We start from the raw sequence: 21,138 nt of genomic DNA on the forward strand, positions 1-21,138 counted from the left end.
CTCAGGCCTTGCTGCCCTCCAGGATAGGGGTATCCTAGGAATCAGAAAGAAAATTGAAAAAAGAGGGGGCACCAGCCTTGTGCATTATCCTTTTTTTATATGCTTTTTAAAGGAAAGAATAAAAACTACTCACAAGCATATGAAATGAACCGCAACATAAAAGCCTTTAACTGGTGGCAATCCGTCTAATAATAGCAGTCTCCAGATGATGAGAGAGAGAGGACATAAAAACCACTGCTGGCTGATGCGTTTCGTAGGGATACCCCCTTCTCAGGGGTCGCGAAGGGCACAAGAGTTTCTGGGTGTAAATATGCTAGTGAGGCAAGAAAGTATACATGGGTGATGTTTCTAGAGTATTCACGTACCGCATATACTCGAGTATAAGCCGACCCGAATATAAGCCGAGGCACCAAATTTTACCACAAGAAACTGGGAAAAGGTATTGAGACAAGTATAAGCCTAGGGTGGGAAATGCAGCAGCTACTGGGTAAACAGTGCCCATCTGCAGCCTCACTGTGCCCATCTACAGCCTCACTGTGCCCACCTGTACCTTTGATTACAAACAGCGGATGTCTCCCGCTGTGTCATGCAACTGCAGTCCTAACTGTTCAGCGGCCGTCCACTGTAGCAAAGCCCCTCGCCTCCTCCTCGTCCGTGATAGATGGAACACTGATTCAGTTTCCCAGCATTGTATCAGTGTTCCGTCTATCACGGATGAGGAGGCGGGGCTTTGTTACAGTGGACGGCTGCCGAACAGTTAAGACTGCATATGACAGCGGGAGACCCTCACTCGAGTATAAGCCGAGGGGGGCTATTTCAGTTGAAAAAATCGTCTTGTACTTTAGTTTATACGGTAATTCTTTCCATTTAATCTTTATTTTGTAAATGAACATTTATTGCAAGGTGCTTCCATCCATGACATGCAGTCTACAAAACATGCCAATAAGTCCAGCATTGCCCTACCTCTGCTTGAGGGAGAGTCCCTACCCTGTCACTCACTCTGCAGTGTATACAGTCTGATTTTGTTACCATTCAAATAAATTTTATAGAAATAGTAGTTGTATATGCCCTCAAAAACTGAAGCTCTTGCATAGAGTTTGACACCTGCTGGATACACGTGGTAAATATAACACTTTTATAGTAAATCTGCTTAAGACTCCATTCACTCTTTTACGACTCCAAAGTTGCGCCGACTTTGGATTGCAACTTTGGCGCAACTTTGGATGGGTGCGACTTGGATACGACTTTGGCTATGACCAGTATTAATGGACAACTGTTGCATGAAAAGTCATACCTGAATATTATACAATGCAACTTTTGAGGATTAACATTGAAGTCTATGGCCCTCAAGCTGCATGAACTACTTTGAAGTCCCTGCAACTTAAATCGCACATATATGAATGGTTATCATTGGAAAACATGAGAATGACTTGTCATGCATTTGATGTCCAAAGTTGCATGACAAGGTGCACGAGTGTAAATGGAGCCTAAAGGGAAGGTGTAGTGGTTTTGAACATCATTTAATAATCTGATCAGGACTAAAAAAAATAATTTAACTTATTTTTCTTTCTTGCTGGTTAGACCAGGCCTATATACGGACAGGGATTGCTGTTTCCTTTTTATGTTGGGGATTAAGTACTTTTCATTTAGGTCCGCACTGGCTTTTCTGTACTTTATGAGCAAACTACAATTGGGCTTTAAAGGATCTCCACTCCAGTTTAGTGATGGTAAACACAGATGCTGACTGTCACTTTAAACAAGCTGATAGCAGGCCTTTATTAGGCTTGAGCATTATTTGAAACTTGCTGATAATGTGCAGATTTTGACTGGTATACCAAGATGGTCTCAGATAAAGCTAAAGGGTGCTGTGTGTATTCAGTCATCACATAAACTGAGAAAAGACAGATTGTTGTTGCAGCAGAACGGCCGCTGTTTTGACAGAGGGATAGAGGACAGAGGGACAGAGGTCACTGGTGACCCCCCAGCAGAGGATATCTCATGCTTGTCTTTTGCTGAAATTGGGGTACAGCCCTTTTAAATGAAGCCTGCTATGCATTGTCATGAGGGCTGCCATTGCCAACCTTCAAAGTCCTAATTGCCTGCCTGTCTCAGACAGTGAGCGTTTGGGGACATTTGCCCGCGCAGCCTTCAATTTTGGACCAGGGGGGCTGCGTCTGTGCAGCTTCTGCTTTCCCATAAATTGGGCTGTCTGCAAGTGGATGCACAAAATAACTGTGCAACCCAAGCGAGCAAAGACAGCCCTTTGCACGGATATAAATTTAAGGCTTGTGTGAAGGAGGCCCTAATCACTAAACTTGTACACACATACAGCTCTGAAAAGTCAGAGAGAAGTCAGAATTCCTTGTCTGCATATTTCTTCTGAGTTGGTGACTCCTAAGTATTGAAGTCAGAGGATTAGCATGGCAGCCAGGCAACTAGCATTTTCAGAGGTAGGTCAGCAGTGACAGCCTCCATGTTTTCTCATCTGACAGGTTCCCTTTAAGCTTCTGGTCCATGGCCTTGTACATACAGAGATTGTTACTAGTCCTGTAATAAAACTACCTTTGCGCTTTAAACTGTGTTAAGTGTATTTTTCAAAAACTCTTTCTGTGTCTCTTGTTCTTTAGACGCGAGTACAACATTGCATCTGCTCAGTTGCCAGTGATCACTCTGTCGGCCTCTTAAGCCTCCGAGAAAGAAAGTGCATCATGTTGGCTTCTCGCCATCTCTTTCCCATCCAAGTCATCAAGTGGAGACCATCGGACGATTATCTGGTGGTTGGCTGTTCAGATGGTTCTGTCTACGTCTGGCAGATGGATACCGGTAAGTTCTTTTCCACTAAGGATACCTGTACTGTTTATTAGGCTTACTGTAATAGAAAGGGCTCATGAGAACAACTGACTGCACTGGAATAAAGATACCCCTGTGAATAATGGAGTTGGGGTCCTTCTCGTATGCGTTTTTACCTGCAGTGTATTGCATGTGTTTATAGTAGGTACCTGCAGGATCTATGCAAGCTGTTGAGTTGAGTTGTGTGTGTGGTGTCTGTACACATTGGTTTCTGCTGTGCCGTGTTACACGGGCCTATGGAAATCATCGGTGGCTTGGTTAAGGAAAACATTTTTCCCCGCTCCCTTAAATATTACAAAAACGCAATGGGCGCTAACATTCAAAAAGCAATTTTGTGAAAATGATATAGAAAATCTCTTCAATACTACTATATATTCAATTTAAATAAAGATATAAATGAGCCTTAGTGATATTAAGCCCTCAGGTTTTTTTTTTTTTTTTTTTAAGAACTTTCCGCAGCTGATGTAATCACTTACTAAGTATGAAGCTTTATCTTATATCCGCGCTTATGCTCCTATTTACACTGGTGCCATGATCTCTACCCCAGGTTTCCTGTTTCAGGGTGGCTCCTTTTTTTTGCAGCATGCTATGGGGCCACCCTTGCATGCAGGGGTTAAAGCAGTCTTTCTGTGTTATCTATGGCAAGGTACTACTCCCTTGCTCCTCTCTTCTCCAAGCTCTAGACTGCACTGTTCCCTATTAATTCTTTCCTGTAAAGACTGAAAGTTCAGGGAAGCAGCATTAAAAGAGCAAGAGCCAACAGCATTTAAAGTTGGAAACCACAAGTGCTGGGTTCAGAATGTTAAGGCCCCTTTCACATGTGCAGATCCGTATTCAGCCATCCGCTTGCTCAGCAGGGATCGCTCCGTTGACCCCCCGCTGAGCCGGCGGATGACAAGTCCGTCTCTGCACAGTGTCAGATCTCCTCTCTCCTCTATGGGGGGGATCGGATGATTACAGACCGACTGTCCGTTTTCATCCGATCCGCCAGACAAATGGGGAAAAATAGGGTTTCCATCTGTCTGGATTTTGCGGATCGGATGTCAGCGGACATGTCACCGCTGACATCCGTCATTTTTTTCAGATCCGCTGAAAAATCTGACAGGCGAATCTGAATGGTCCGCACTTGTAAAAGGGCCCTAACAAATACTTTACTAGGGAATGTTTAATTTATTGTGCTCAAACTATCAACACTAATCACCTTTGCAGAAAAAATAATAAATGCACATATTTTGTGCAGAAAAAAAACATGTATTTTTTCTGCAGGTGCCTGGAGAGCTTTGCTCCTGCAATCAGTAGATCGCGAGTGCAGTTGAGGCTTCTGCAGACATGTCCTTCAGCTTTCTACCCGTACCGGCGGTGGGTGGCAGACTGTAATTGTAGTTTATTAATTCACAGGAATCTGTGAATGAATGATGCGTCTGTGTGGTCGGAGAGGGTGCAGCTTACTTTTTTAAATAGGTTATTCCCCCCTTTATTCCATCATGAATGCTGCTGCCAGGCTCATCTTCCTTACAAAACGTTCAGCGTCTGGCGTGGGGGGGTTCCCCTTAAGATCCATACCAAACAGAAGGGTCTGGTATCGTCTTGGGGGGGGGGCCTATGCCAGTTACAGCTCCTAAACGCCTTGGTGGGCATAAGGCCATAGGCTAACATGGAGAGGCGTTTTTAAGCTGTGAAAAAACGCTCCTAAAAGCAGCTGTTAAAACGTCTGTGGGTGTGAGGCCTAACTGTGCACTGGGAGGCAGAGCCAGCTGTCAGTCAGGCAACTGGGTGGATCTTGACAATACTGTTGGAATCCTTCCAGAGCCTCGGGCAACTCTACCTCAGCAGCTGATCTGGGGCAGTAGCCTGCTATCAGCTTAATTTGGGTCATAGGAGAACAAAAGTAAATGCACTCCTGTGAACCACAAGAGTAGTATGGCCAAAAAAACTTTGGCCATACTTCTCTTTTAAATGCCATTAAAATATACACTGTGGCAGCTTTATCACATACAAAAAGGGCTTGTGTTTTCAGTCAAGTCAGTCCTGGTTTACAGACAGTCCTATAAGGTAGAAGAGCCAGATTGGTACCTGTCCTTATGTGCTAATGTTAAGCATTACAACCTGGTCACTGTGCTCGACTCTAGCCTGTGATTGGGCAGTGAAGGAGCAACGGCACAATGAACAGTCATCTGTTGTTTCCTCCCAGCCAGCCTGTGTGCGCTATATTACAGCTGATTGGCTCCAAGTTCTGCCCCTCCCTCTTGCAGTCTGAGTGCAGCTGTACATGGAATTACAAGAAGGTGATAACATGTCAAAATGATGTACTTAAAGGAGAACTACAGCCAAAACTCGTTTGGCTGTACTTCTGTGGATCACAGGGGTGCAATTCGTTCTGTGTTCCGTTTTCAACAGACAGCGGGCTAAAGCCGACGTCACAGAGCAGGTCCAAACTCGGGCAAGATTGCAACAATGAAGTCGGGATCCGCCCATATGCCTGGACCGGCACCTGGCTCAGTCTTTTAGCGAGCTGCTGAGAGCCTGAGTTGGCCACTCCCAACCCCTCCACAGCCCAGTGCTCCAGTGAGTGAGGAGGGGGGGCAGAGCAGACAGCGGTGGCTGACAATCATCAGCTCTCTGCTCAGGGAGCTCTAAGATCCGAGCAAGCAATAGTGTTTGATCACTCAATTCTCAGTCTTACAGCTGGCAGGAACAGATGCAGTAACGGACCAATGCTGCATCCAGCTAGGTAAGTGATTCTAAAAAAAAAAAAAAAAAAAAAAAAAAAACAGTACTTCTCTTTTAACTAGTCACTTTTTTAATAATACATTTGATCTTCTTATTTTTTTATTTTTATTTTTTTATTATTATTACAGAACTGCATTTGTATGTGAGCTTTTGTTGTTGATCAGCAGAAAGTTCTTTTGGATTTTTTTTTTTTTTTTGTTAAAGTAGAACTACAGGCAAATGTTTAGGGAGTGTTGTAACCCCCTGTCAATTTTTTTTTTTTTTTTTTTTTTTCGCCATCAGTGTCCCATTGCAAAGATTTCCCTTCACTTCCTGTCCTATAGCCAAACAGGAAGTGAGAGGAAATCATTGCAAATTGATGGAATTTCTTGGGGAAAACCCAAAATTTGGGATTTTCTTTTACTTTTACTGATAATGGTAAGCGGGACAAATAGAGAGGATGAATCTCCTTAAGGGGTGCACAGACAGCAATAAAACCTGACAAGCATTATAATCCCTCGCCACAACAAGAAGTTTAAGAAATGAAAGTCCCGTTTAAAAAAAAAAAAAAAAAAAACAAACGTGTTATACAGTAAAACCTTGGATTGCGAACATAATTTGTTCCGGAAACATTCTTGAAATAATGGATGATTCGTTCCACAACCATTTATTCATAGGTCTTTCAGTTTATAGTCCATATAAAAAGATTATAGCAATGTGATAGGTTGTGTAACCATAAAATGTCCATCCACAAATGGAAGCCTCCACAAGGGGATTAGAAGCAAAATCCAGCAGGAGCTCCAGAGTATAAAGAGAGAAGAGAGGCGCCTCTAAGTGTAGCAATACAGTTACATTTAATGAAGGTACAACATTTAGCGCCGGTTCACATTAGAAGCGGCACGACTTGCAGGTCGCCTCACTGAGGCGACCTGCACACGACTGCCGCGGCGACTTGCAAGACGACTTCTGTATAGAAGTCTATGCAAGTCGCCCCCAAAGTAGTACAGGAACCTTTCTTCTAAGTCGGAGCGACTTGCGTCGCTCCGATTAGAACGGTTCCATTGTACAGAACAGGAGGCGACTTGTCAGGCGGCTAGGTCGCCTGACAAGTCGCCCCCGTGTGAACCGGCTCTTAGAAACTCACATGGTTGATGATTTAAACAGGCACATCTAAGTATGCAGGCATCTGGGGTAAAGCTGTCCACATAGACCGTCCTCCGTACCGCTGACTCTCACTGATGTCAGTCTGCAATCGTGACCAGGAAGACTACCCTGCAGTAGAGCGATCTGAAAGCGATGCTTGGAGCACTCGTGGAGAGCAGCGTGGAAGGGATGACGTTGATGGCTGTGCGGTGGATGTGGATAGCTTTACACCGGATGCCTGTATACTTAGATATGCCTGTTTTAATCATCAACCATGTGAGTTGCTAAATTATGTACCTTCATCTAATGTAACCAGATTGCTACACTTAGAAGCACCTCTCTTCTTTTTTTATACTCAGTTGTGACATGACACTACTCGTATATCAAGACATCGCTTGTATATTACCACTCTTCAAAGTCCCTTGGGCAAATTGTCTTTTTTTTGTTTGTTTTTTTGTTTGGAATATTGGGGATTAAGTGCTGCTTATTTCTGAGGATGGGGGGGGGGCTCTATATTTGGATGTTTAGGCAGTGACAGGTACTCTTTATGGAAAGATGCTTTTTCTATTTAAAGACTGCGTGGTTTACATCCTGGTAAACCGGAAGTGATGAAAGCACTTGTCGTCGCTTTTGGGTTCATGCACCATACAGGTCATCAGAGACCGTCCAGCCCTCTGTGGCCTCTATGGTAAGCCGGCAGGACCGCTCCAGTGAAACCAAGATCCCAGAGAGGCAGCTGCGGGTTCCTGCCACCTGTAAAAGCAATCCAACAGCTAATTAGCGACTTGGATGGCTTTTATATGAAAGCCAGCCACTGGTTAAAAAAAATCAATACCGGGATGATCATCCTGGTATACCACTTCAAACCCGTAATTTCAATGTACGTTATGGGGTCTTGAAGTGGTTAAAGGGGTTGTAAAGTCTCAGGGTTTTTTTACCTTAATGCATTAAGGTGAAAAACCTTTTGTAGTGCAGCTTACCCCCAGAGCCCCCCCCCCCCCTTTTACTTGCTTGAACAAGATCTTTCGAGCAATGAGACCAAGCGCAGCAGCTCCAGCCGCTGTCTTGGGTCCTCATTGGATAGATAGCAGCGGGAGCCATTGGATTCTGCTGCTGTCAACCAAGTCCAGTGACGCGGGAGCTGGGGGGTGGGGCCAAGTCCTGCTGTCTGTGTCAATGGACGCAGCAGCAGCACTCAGGAGCGCGCGCGCACGAGTGCCACCATGTCATGCGGCTCCCTGTGGGGGCACGCAATGCAGGGAGGAGCCGTATGTGTATATATAATATCTATCTATATGTGTATGTATGTATAGATATATCTATATATATCTCTTCTCTATATAGATAGTGTGTGTGTGTATGTATATATGTGTATATATACATATATTACACACATGGAGCTGCTGAGCTTGTTCTCTATTTATACACACAGTGGGGGAAATTATATTTGATCCCCTGCAGATTTTGTAAGTTTCCCCACTTACAAGAAATGAAGGGTCTATTATTTTGTATCAAAGGTGTATTTTAAATGACAGAATATCAAATAAAAAATCAGTGAAAAAACACAATACAAATGTTATAAATTGAGTTGTAGTTTAGTGCGTAAGATAAGTATTTGATCCCCAATGAAAACATGACTTGATACTTGGTGGAGAAATCCTTGTTGGCAAGCACAGAGGTTTTCACACATCTCAGGAGGGGATTTTGGTCCACTCTTCTTTACAGATCTTCTCTAAATCCTTGAGGTTTCTTGGCTGTCGCTTGGCAACTCAAAGTTTCAGCTCCCTCTATAAATTTTCTGTAGGACTAAGGTCTGGAGACTGGCTAAGTCACTCCATGACCTTAAAGTGGTTGAAAACCTCTGATTTTGAGTTTTACCTATAGGTAAGCCTAGAATAAGGCTTACCTATAGGTAGTGGAAAGATCTCCTAAACGTGCGCTGTTTAGGAGATATATAGCTTGTAGTGCGCCGATGATGTTATCGGCGCATGCGCTGTGAAGAAACGGACTGCCGTGACTGACCTCACACTGCTCTGGCCAGTTACAGAGTCGGAGTCCGCGACCCTGGAAGGAAGAGGATGGATGCGGGGACATTGCAGGCTTCGTTTGCAGGTACGTGACACATAATGGGCTAGTATGTGATGCATACTCGCCCATTATGCTTATACTTTGCAGGGGAACAAAGAGGAAGTAAAGCCCATTAGGGTTTACTTCCACTTTAATGTGCTGCTTCTTGAGCCACTCGTTTTTTGCCTTGGTGGTATGTTTCGGGTCATTGTCATACTGGAAGACCCATCCACGACCCATCTACAGTGTTCTGGCTGAGGGAAGAGGGTCCTCATCCAAGATTTTACAATACATGACCCCGTCCATTGGCCTCTAAATGTGTCAAAGGCGGTCTGTAAATTTAGCAGAGAAACCGCTCGAAAGCATAATGCTTCCACCTCCGTGCTTGACTGTATGGATGGTGTTCTTATGGTCCTACATTTTTCTTCCTCCAAACACAGTGAGTCAAGTTAATGCCAAAGAGCACTGTTTTGGTCTCGGCACTTTCTCTCAATCCTCTGAATCATTTCGATGTTCATTGGAAAACTTCAGACGGGCCTGTACATGTGAGAAGGGGGGACCTTGCGGGGGCTGCAGGATTTTAATCTATGGTGGTGTATTGTGTTACCAATGGTTTGTTTGGTGACTGTAGTCTCAACTGCCTTGAGATCATTCACAAGCTCCTCCCATGTAGTTCTGGGCTGATCCCTCACTTTTCTCATGATCATCCTTACCCCATGAGGTGAAATCTTGCATGGAACTCCAGACTGAGGCCGATTGGCTCCAACAGTTGTCTCATCCTAACCAAGCTTCTTGCTGATGGTCTTGTAGCCCATTCCAGCCTTGTGCAGGTCTACAATCTTGTCCCTGATGTCCTTTGACAGATCTTTGGTCTTGCCCATGATGGTGAGGTTTGAATGGAAGAAAAAGATTCTGTGGACAGGTGTCTTTTATACACATAACAAGTAGTCGTTAGGAGCACCTTCTTATATTGACAGGACTAATCTGTGTACCACATGAGCACATACTGTAGCCAGTTTGTGAAAGCCAGAATTTTTGTTGGTTGGTAGGGGATCAAATACTAATTTTACTCACTGAACTGCAACTCAATTTATAACATTTGTATCGTGTTTTTTTTTTTCTGGATTTTTGGTTGATAGTCATTTAAACTATACCTATGATAACAATTATAGACCCTTCATTTCTTTGTAAGTGGGCAAACTTACAAAATCTGTAGGGGATCAATGAATTATTTTCCTGACTGTGTATGTATGCATGTATGCATATAGTATAGATCTGTATATATATATTATATATATATATGTATGTGTGTGTATATATATGTAATATATATATATGTGTGTGTGTGTGTGTATATATGTAATATATATATATGTGTGTGTGTGTGTATATATATATATATATATATATATATATATATATATATATATATATATATATATATATAAAATATAGAGCTATATCATTACATACACAGTATGGTGTTTTAAACATTTTTGTTCATGCACACAGAGTAGCGAGATTTTAAAATTATGTGTGAGGTTGTTTGGCCTTGACATGTCCACACAGTGCTTCTGATCTGTTGGAGATGGCCAGGTTATAAAGTATTAAGCTTTTCTTCTCCAATGTCTTTTATTGAACAACGATGCTTAGTTCTTACTGGGATGGTCCTTGTTGTCATGGATCAATTTCAGGGAAAGAAAAGCTATGATTTGATATAGGATATATTCAATCCTCTCTATACTACTAACTCTCAAGATATTAGCCGAGACTTAACTGGCCTAAGGCAGTTTTTCTAGTTAATGCCTCAAGCCAATGACATTTAAGACCTAATTGACAAAAAAGGAAAGCAGAGCCACTGGGAAATGGGCAAAGTTCAAACAGCGGTTATAAGTGAGATGTTTACATTATGATTTTACTGATACGCAATATAAAGGCTTGAACTATGACTGTCGCACTATAAAATGTCATATAGGTTTGTTGTGTGTGTGTATTATTTTTGTAATGTATGTGTTAATATTCTGTAGTGCTTTCCATAATACACTGGTCTGTTTACACCATCAACAGTGAAGCTAACAATCTAGCATCTTTACTTACCTCCGTTAGTTCTGGGAGCTAAGCTGGCCATACATGGGTCGTGTTTTTTCGTTTGAAGGAAAAATACGACCCTCATCCCTCATCCCCAGACTCTGATATGGTTGAGGAAATCCTCCCCGCTGTGTCATTGTATCCTGACAGCGGGAAGACTTCCCTGCCATCAGAATACACAGATCAGCACTGCAGTCTTTAGCCCGCAGCACTGATCGAGCGTGACGGGGTAACCCAAACTCATTGGTTTCAGTAACATTTTGACTGCTAAAGCCAATTTGAATGTATTTATTATACAAGCATGAAGTTAGGCCTGCATACAGGGAGAGCAAGAAGCAATACAGAGTATTGTGTTCAAAATAGTCGCTCTACCTAACTAAAGGCGGCCATAGGCGATTCGAATCTCGGCCGGTTCAGCAGGGACTGGCCGAGATTCGAACCATGTGTTGGACAGGCTATTTGTACCCAAGTTGATCGATCAACTTGGGTACAACCAGCCTATCAGATTGTTGGTGTGATTATTGCCAGTAGCTGTAATCACTGTGTTCTCCTGGCCGGAATGGCTTCCCGGGCCACCTGTGGGAGGTCAGAATTCTCGATATGCACACTTGCTATGGCTGAAATTATTCAGCATGAAAGCCAGGCATTTTCAGGAAAATAGGTAGTCTTCATGTTCCCACAGTATATAAGTTGAAAAATTATGCTTCTGGTTCTTTTATTTTTACTCTGCTAGCCAGCAGATGAGGCGCTAGGCTCTTTTTCACCTGTTTGCCAGTCCAATCCTAGTTGCTAATTTCAGAGCTCGGTAAATGAAGCTCAAATTTACACACAAGTGGATGTGTTTTGGAAAAGACTCAGCTCCACCTGTTCTGTTCAGATAACTTTATACAGACCTTCAGTTAACCTACCGTTATGGAGTGTGAACCTAACTTGTACATACTGGACAGCTCTCTGTAGAAAAAAAGACCAGAGGGACCCACTTGGAGATTGCCCAACCTGTTGGATGTTATTACTCCAAGTGCAATATTGAGCTCCTGAGGTGGTATTGTCCATTTTTGAAGAAAACAAAAATAACTCAATACAAGAACCATCATTTTGTAAAATGAAATTGGACCTTTTGTGGTTTTAGACATGAAATGTCTACATCAAGGCGGCGCTTCTATCCGGCAGCAAGAGTAAATCTGATAGATTAGTTATTATAGTTTTGTAATTTTTATATAAACTAAAGAGTCTCTGAGTATAGATGGTATATCAGGCAGTATATTGATGGGTGCACCGTTCACCAAACACTTCACCGCCGTGTGTTCTACACACCCGCAAGTGGTTTGTACTCGCCAGAACCTAGAGGTAAATAGGCACAGACCAGCATCCCATGGACTATATATCTGGATATCCCAATGGGGAAGTTCAGCCTTATCACCGGAATCCTCATATATATATAAAAGAGACTCCACATAGTCTAGTTCCGTTTAATCAAAATGGAACTAGACTATGTGAAGTCTCTTTTATATATGAGGATTCCGGTGATAAGGCTGAACTTCCCCATTGGGATATCCAGATATATAGTCCATGGGATGCTGGTCTGTGCCTATTTACCTCTAGGTTCTGGTGAGTACAAACCCCTTGCGGATGTGTGGAACACACGGCGGTGAAGTGTTTGAACGGTGCACCCATCAATATACTGCCTGATATACCATCTATACTCATCAGAGACTCTTTTTAGTTATTATAGTTTTGCAATTTTTATATAAACTAATCTATCAGATTTACTCTTGCTGCCTGATAGAAGCGCCGCTTTGATGTTTTTATTTTTATCTCTGTTGAGGTTCTAATTTTAACATTTTTTTTCTATTATTTTATTGATTTGAGTGGCTGCTGAGGGAAACCTCCTCTATAATGTACTTATCTCCATAATGGTGTTTACTGCACATATCACTTTACATTCTAGGTTATATCAACAGATATTGACTGTAGTATTGTAAGACCTGTTTACACATAGCTCTGAGATTGGGGGAGTGTGTTTGGGTTATAGGGTTGTTTTCCTCCTTTGTGTTTATATGAAATGTCTACATGTCTGTGGACAGCTGACACCTCCAATCCAGATTACTCGGGAGAAGTGGTTAAAGCTGTAGTCAACTTTCTTGATATGGAAGTCCTCAAGTGCAGCCTCCAACATCACCAAAGGGCTGAACATAAAATTCAGTAAATATTCAGTGTCAGACAGCTAACAGGATATTGTCAAAGACTGTGGACATGATAAAATGGATGGCCAGAGACTGTGGACATAATATAGAAGATGGTCAGAGACTGCGGGTGTTATAAAAGAGATGGTCAGAGACTGTGGACACGATACATGAGATGGTCAGAGACTGTGGACATGATAAAGGGGATGGCCAGAGACCGTGGACATAATATAGGAGATGGTCAGAGACTGTGGACAGGGTACAAGAGCTGACATAGACTGTGGGCAGGATACAAGAGCTGACATAGACAGAGACTGCAGACACGGTGCAGGAGACTGAGGTTGTGAACGTGCCATAGGAGTTGTTGGAGAGTGGGGCCATGCTTCAAGAGTCATAGACTGGAGACATTACAGAACACTGCTAGAAATCACTGCTATAAGAGGGCAATGGGGAAACACAGATAAGTGTCTACAGGGGCCCCGGGGGCCATACACAAAATGCCAAAGAGCTGCATGCAGGTTGGGCACCAGGGGGCTATAGGATAGGTTAGAAAACCTTGTCCAATTGTTATTGTTTCCTTCAAGTAGATAAGTCTGTATGTGTACTCCTCCTGGGCATTACACAATGTAAGATGGTTATATTGTGTCTGCACCTCCTAAAATAACCTGATACCTGTCAAAATAAATTGCTTGGAATTGGACCTGAGCCCATCATAGCATTTTACTGCTGTAAGAAAATGTCCTACTTTTTGCATTTTTGGCACACTGCCCTGCAGTGCAGGGTTGACTTGTGTTTGGCTTGGACAACCCCAGAAAGTCCCTATGTGATGTTTGCCAGATCGAACCAGTACAGATTTAGGGATTATTTTGTCTGTAGGCTCTTACCAAACTCCACTGACCAAGCCTGCTTGGGAAAAGAATCAACTAGCTAAGATATGATGATCCTTGCCTACTGCTATATTTGCACATGACAAAATGATGCTGAGCGTTCCGTCGTCCCTGCTTTATCTGCACAAACATGGTGGTTTGGTTGATGTTAATGTCCTAAGGTTGTGCAACAAACCCTCACCAAAAAAGATAATATAGTGGCCTAATACTCTATACCCATCTGTCATCTAATGTGAGTTGGTAGGTTTCATTAATGTGTGATAACAGGATAAAAGCACATTTTATGAATAAATATTTTAGAGGATAGTCTAGAATTTCACTTTTTAATATCCTGATGGCTTTTTCCATCAAGGCACGCTGTGCTCCATTGCTTTGAAGGTTGATCAAGAGCCTACAGGGGGTCTAAGATACACTTCAGAGTTGCTAGATAGTGTTTCAGTCAAAATTAAATTAAGTAATGCCCCCCGCAGTGTTCTCTGATAGACTGAGACCGTGAGGAGGTTTGTGGATTTACTGCTTACTTCCCATCTTAATACATCCAGAGCCATGACTTTTTTTTCCTAAACAAGATTAGGAGCTGCTGGCTGAGAGTGTGTGGATGCACCTACTAGCTTGGCTGCCGGCAAAGGGAATGTTATATTTTCTCTAAAGATTACTCCTACATGAGGAATTCTAATCCTTCCAGCAGGAACAATCAAACGGTCTCCAGGCTACTTCACATGAGCTCTCCACAGAATAGTGGTCCTCGTACTTTGGCCGTTCTGCCTCTTGCCTCCTAAGCGGCATCTCTAGCACCTCCATACAAACTCACACTTCTATTTTGATCTTGGGTTTATTGCAAATTCATAACAGCGACTACTTTTCTAACACTATCACACTGTCTCTTTTGGCTGGGGGACAAGTTGAAAACAAAGCGCTTTTAGCAAAATCTCAAGTTGAGGTCCTACATATCGCAGCAAAATACGTCAAGGAAAATTTGCAGGATCCTGGCTTAATATCGAAGTAAAAATTACGACCAACACGAAAATAGTACAAATCACAGCCTGCACACAGCAACGCTTCTACACCCACTGACGTCTGTTCACCAGTACAACTCAATCATATCTTTAACCACTTTAGTAAAGGAGCATGTTATTTTTGTGTGTTGGTTCCGCACATTATATGTTAGGTTTGTAGTCTACCTTAAAGCGTCACTAAACTCACATCATAAACTATCAATAATGCTGTTCATAGTCACTATGGAATTTGTTTTCTGGATTCTGCAAAAAAACCTGGTTGATCTTGCTGCTCTCTATCTTCCCCTTCTGTCCATGTCCCAAATTCAGCTAGGGATTTTTCAGCTGTGGTGGCAGCTCTGCACATGCTCCGTTTTCAGTGAGTTTCTATGCTCAGCATTTCCTCCTTATCACATCTGAGCAGCCCATGTCACTATAGCGTCACATATGTAGGTGTATACACAGTAGTAAATGACCGCCCACTCCCTCCCTCCTCCATGCCCACTAACCAGCTAAACGCAATGGGAGTGGGAAATTACATGTAGATTAATGGAGGCTTCCCCTTCCTCTTATTCTAAGACACAGTCTGGAGGGGTGACAGACAGCCTGTGACTGGCAGAAATTTGCCCTGGCCCCAGAAAACCCCTCCCCCTACACACACCCTCCAAACCACATCAAATAGTGGGTGTGTTTAGTCAAATTTCACGAAAACAGTAGGAGGGTCTTAAAGGGGTATTAAAAGGGGTATTAAATACCAGGATTGCATTACATACGGTGTGCAGAGCTGTCACTTGTAAAACAGAAACCGGACTTCTGTGTTTACAAGTGATTGTGGTGAGCAGGCACCAAAGGGTCTGAGCCAGAGGTGGTGGATTCCACCAAGTTCCCACTGAAAAAAAAGATATAGATAGATAGATATAGATATAGATATAGATATATATATATATATATATATATATATATATATATATATATATATATATATATATATATATATATATATATATATATATATATATATATATATATGTGTATATATATATATATATATATATATATATACAAAATCTAAACGCATGTGCACATCCAATACTTCAAATAGTGCATATAAGTATTTAAACAGCTGACACACATGTAAAATAGTTATAATTGTTTTGGACATTAATTATTATCTCTGTGAAAAAATCCAGAAAATAAAGTTTCAACTAGTTATATGTTCACAGCAAACCGTGCACAATCTTCACCGTGATCCTTTACTCCATATGTGCTCAGCCTGTGGCCTTTCACCTGTTGTAGAACTGCAAGTCCCATTGTGCCGCTGCCATTGGGAGTCATGCTCGTTTAACTGACAGCCTTGTAATGCCTCATGGGACTTGTAGTTCCGCAACAGCTGGAAGGCCCCAAGTTGAGCACCCATGCTTTACTCCATCCAATGTGTGATAAAACCCCACCACAGTGCAGAAGTGTATGTGCTCTCACCGGTTGTGTTTGACCCTACAATGAACACAGGAGGTGAAACTGCACTTCAACCTCTTGAGGATTGCCTGCCCAAGCCTCTCAACCTGCACCTGCTGTGATTGTACACAGGGGGGAGCCTGTCAGCAAGTCCTGGCCAATGATTCACGGCCAGGACCTGCTGATCGGCTTTGTCCAATCACAGCCCAGAGCTGTGTTGACAATCAACATCGAGTTCTGTACAGAGAGAATGATCTTTTTCTCATTCTTTAAAAGTAGGGACAAAAATCTTTGCAATCTGTTAGTAAAAGCAGCACACTTTACACATAGTTCAGCACACATTTAACCCCTTTAATGGCAGTGTCATTTGTACAGTGACAGTGTATAAAATTATCACTGTATTTGTGTCGGTGTCAGATTGGTTGCCGCACTATAGTTGTCCAATTATTAGTAACTGATCACTGTCATGAGTAGTAAAAAAAAAAAAAAAATTCCAGTATATATCCCATAGTTTGTAGGCTCTATACCAGGGATATGCAATTAGTGGACCTCTAGCTGTTGCAAAACTACAAGTCCCATCATGAGTCTGCCTCTAGGTGTCATGCTTTTGGCTGTCAGAGTCTTGCTATGCCTCATGGGACTTGTAGTTCTGCAACAGCTGGAGGTCCGCTAATTGCATATCCCTGCTCTGTACCAATGATGGCAAACCTTGGCACCCCAGATGTTTTGGAACTACATTTCCCATGATGCTCAGCTACACTGCAGAGTGCATGAGCATCATGGGAAATGTAGTTCCAAAACATCTGGGGTGCCAAGGTTCACCATCACTGCTCTATACCTTTCTCACAAACCAATCAATAAACGCTTATTGGGATTTTTCGTTTGTGTAGAGTTTTGCATGATCAATCAATTACAAGTTAAAATAGTGCAGTGTTGAATAGCAAAAACTGCTCTGGAAGGGGGTAAAATCTTTCGGAGGTCAAGTGGTTAAATCTCTACCTCTTGCTCAATTTAGATCCTTCTCCACGGGGTTAGAGAGTTTTTCTCTCTTTAAACCCTCATAGGATAGAAGCAACAGAAATCTTCGTAGTGTAAAAACTGTAATATTCATAGATGAAAAGGAAAAAATTGCACTTAGACTGTTTCTTTAAAATTACATCAGCAGAACAGCAACCAGCTCCACGTACAAGCCTGTGAATAGGAATCCAAGATGGCGCCCAAACTTTACCCAGCATGATGTCCCTTTAGCTCCTGCTGGCTGTACCCACCTACACCTCTGTTTCCTAATTTTGGAGGCTTCTTTGCCTGTAAGAAGTGCTATGTATGCACGCAGTGAACGTATATCTTTGACTTTAGAAGAACTTTACATTGGAAAGCACACAGGGGGTGGGTGGTCGTGGTGGGAGGGGGGGGGGGGGTGGTTTGAAAAAATGTTTTTCGAATGCACAAATTTGCACAAATAGGATTTTTTTTCCCACAGATTTTGGTTGCTAAAATTTTGGGGGTCATTGCATAAATTTGAATGCAAGTGTCATTCAGATCATCCATTATCATTGTACTCTTCAGTACATCTCTATAATATATCCTTATTTCTCCATGTTTTTCTGTTTAAAAGTTCTGAATATACAGAATAATACCTTTTGATCCTGACAGAAATCCAGCATACTCCTCATATCCTGTTGGCTGACAAAGCTGCATTTAGATGCTAAGCAGTGTTGTGAATCCTGTGTCAGATCGGTACTAATTAAGTGGTAAAGTTCAAGGAATTTGTGATTCCAAAAGAAGGAAAAGTACTCTCCACATACAGTACAAGCAAGTCTCTTTCTTATAGACATTGTTTGCCATTGTTTGTTTTTTTTCTTCCCTCCTAGGGGGGTGACGAGGGCAGAAACGTCAGCAACTTCTGAAATCATGGCAGCCAGACAATTGCACTGTAAAACCAATACTCTGTGCTGCGTGTGTGTGTATATACAATCCCAATTCCAAAAAAAAGTTGGGACACTGTGTAAAATCTACAGAAAAACAGCGTGCAAGAAATTGCATATCTCATAAACTGATAAAGTATTCACAATAGAAAATAGAAAACATATCATATCACCATTTAAAAAGGTAATTTTGAAATTATATCTCCAGTAGCTCAAAGAACTTAAAATGCAATATCAAGATAAATTCAAATTACCACTTGGCGACCAACTACCGCAGAGATATACTGCGGCAGAGCGGCTCCACTGCATCGGATCACATACATCTAGCTCTTCCGGGTAGGGTGGCGCGCGTGCGCCCGCTGCCCCGACTGTGCTCCCATTTCCTGCAGCACATGCCGATCAGCAGGTTTCAGCCAATTATTTATGGCTAGGACCCCGTGAATGAGCGGATGACAGAAGAAAGCCCTGAGATGGTAAACAACACAGGCCTCTCTTCTGACAGTGGCAATGTGCTTTTTTTCTTTCCTCCCTGCAAAGTAGGGCGTGAAAACCGCACACAGTAAACATTGTTGGGCACACTGTTTAACCCTTTGATTGCCTATAAATATTAACCCCTGCCCAGCCAGTGTCATTAGTACAGTGACAGTGCATATTCTCACCGATCACTGTATTTGTGTTCTTGGAGATGTTGGCTTCATTTAGTCAGTTCCCAGCCAGCGTCAGTTAGTAGGACTGTGATAGTGCTGGAGACAATCTAACACTAAGTCGTTGATCGCCGCCAATACTAGTTTAAAAAAATAAAAATAAATTCAATCTATACCATAGTTTCTATGCTATAAATTTAATGCAAACCAATCGATATACACTTATTGTGTTTCTGTATTTTTTTTGTTTTGTTTTATAACCAAAGACCTGTAGCAGAATACATTTTGGCCTAAATTTATGATGAAATCTGATTTTGTTTTTTTATATGTTTTATATCAGTAAAAAATGTTTTAATTTTTTTTTTATTTTTTTGTTTAATATATACAGTAACTCACAAAAGTGAGTACACCCCTCACATTTTTGTAAATATTTTATTCTATCTTTTCATGTGACAACACTGAAGAAATGACACTTTGCTACAATGTAAAGTAGTGAGTGTACAGCTTGTATAACAGTGTAAATTTTCTGTCCCCTCAAAATAACTCAACACACAGCCATTAATGTATAAACAAAACAAAAGTGAGTACACCCCTAAGTGAAAATGTCTAAATTGGGCCCAAAGTGTCAATATTTTGTGTGACCACCATTATTTTCCAGAGCTGCCTTAACTTTCTTGGACATGGAGTTCACCAGAGCTTCACAGGTTGCCACTGAAGTCCTCTTCCACTCCTCAATGACGACATCACGGAGCTGGTGGATGTTAGAGACCTTGCGCTTCTCCACCTTCTGTTTGAGGATTCCCCACAGATGCTACATAGGGTTTAGGTCTGGGGACATGCTTGACCCGTCGGTCACCTTTACCCTCAGCTTCTTTAGCAAGGCAGTGGTCATCTTGGAGGTGTGTTTGGGGTCCTTATCATGTTGGAATACTGCTCTGTGGCCCAGTCTCTGAAGGGAGGGGATCATGCTCTGCTTCAGTATGTCACAGTACATGTTGGCATTCATGGTTCCCTCAATGAACTGTAGCTCCCCAGTGCCGGCAGCACTCGTGCAGCCCCAGACCATGACACTCCCACCACCATGCTTGACTGAAGGCAAGACACACTTGTCTTTGTACTCCTCACCTGGTTGCCGCCACACACGCTTGACACCATCTGAACCAAATAAGTTTATCTTGGTCTCATCAGACCACAGGACATGGTTCCAGTAATCCATGTCCTTAGTCTGCATGTCTTCAGCAAACTGTTTGCGGGCTTTCTTGTGCATCATCTTTAGAAGAGGATTTCTTCTGGGACAACAGCCATGCAGACCAATTTGATGCAGTATGTGGTCTTTGCACTGACACGCTGACCCCCCCCCCCCACCCCTTCAACCTCTGCAGCAATGCTGACAGCACTCATACGTCTATTTCCCAAAGACAACCTCTGGATATGACGCTGAGCATGTGCACTCAACTTCTTTGGTTGACCATGGCGAGGCCTGTTCTGTGTGGAACCTGTCCTGTTAAACCGCTGCATGGACTTGCTTACCGTGTTGCAGCTCAGTTTCAGGGTCTTGGCAATCTTATAGCCTAGGCCATCTTTATGTAGAGCAACAATTCTTTTTTTTTTTTCAGATCCTCAGAGAGTTCTTTGCCATGAGGTGCCATGTTGAACTTTCAATGGCCAATATGAGTTTGATAAGCGCACCAACTTATTTTATATTGATTTGTAGCAAAGGTGTCACAGCACTAATTGGTTGGTTGCAGCTCACACACATTTTTTTTTTTTTCCTGGTGTTTGAAGCTGTGTGACTATTGTAACCAAAGCGATTCAGCTACTGCCAATGTGTGAGTGGATTACATTGATTGCCCAGTTTTGTAGGATTTAAAAACACTGCACAATGATGGTTTTTCTTTTATCTTTATGTGAATCATCACCTTGCAAATGTATTCATCATGCAACTGTGATCTGTGATAATTGAACGAGTCACATGACATCGGGAAGGGAAAATGGCTAATTGGGTCCAATTTGGACATTTTCTCTTAGGGGTGTGCTCACTTTTGTTGCCAGCGGTTTAGACATTAATGGCTGTGTGTTGAGTTATTTTGAGGGGACCGCAAATTTACACTGTTATACAAGCTGTACACTCACTACATTGTAGCAAAGTGTCATTTCTTCAGTGTTGTCACATTAAAAGGTATAATAAAATA

General features: G+C 42.3%; 1 protein-coding gene across 2 annotated transcripts in view; it reads left to right on the forward strand.

Moving 5' to 3' along the window:
- Positions 1–21,138, forward strand: part of WDR7 (WD repeat domain 7) — a 586,970-nt gene that overhangs the window by 77,540 nt on the left and 488,292 nt on the right. For both annotated transcript variants that reach the window (XM_073620215.1, XM_073620224.1), the window contains exon 13: positions 2,628–2,823. In XM_073620215.1, coding sequence (XP_073476316.1) covers positions 2,628–2,823 — 196 coding nt within the window. The remainder of the gene's footprint in view (positions 1–2,627; positions 2,824–21,138) is intronic.

This window comes from Aquarana catesbeiana, linkage group LG01 (assembly GCF_042186555.1).
Source record: "Aquarana catesbeiana isolate 2022-GZ linkage group LG01, ASM4218655v1, whole genome shotgun sequence".
NCBI classification, from domain to species: Eukaryota; Metazoa; Chordata; class Amphibia; order Anura; family Ranidae; genus Aquarana; species Aquarana catesbeiana.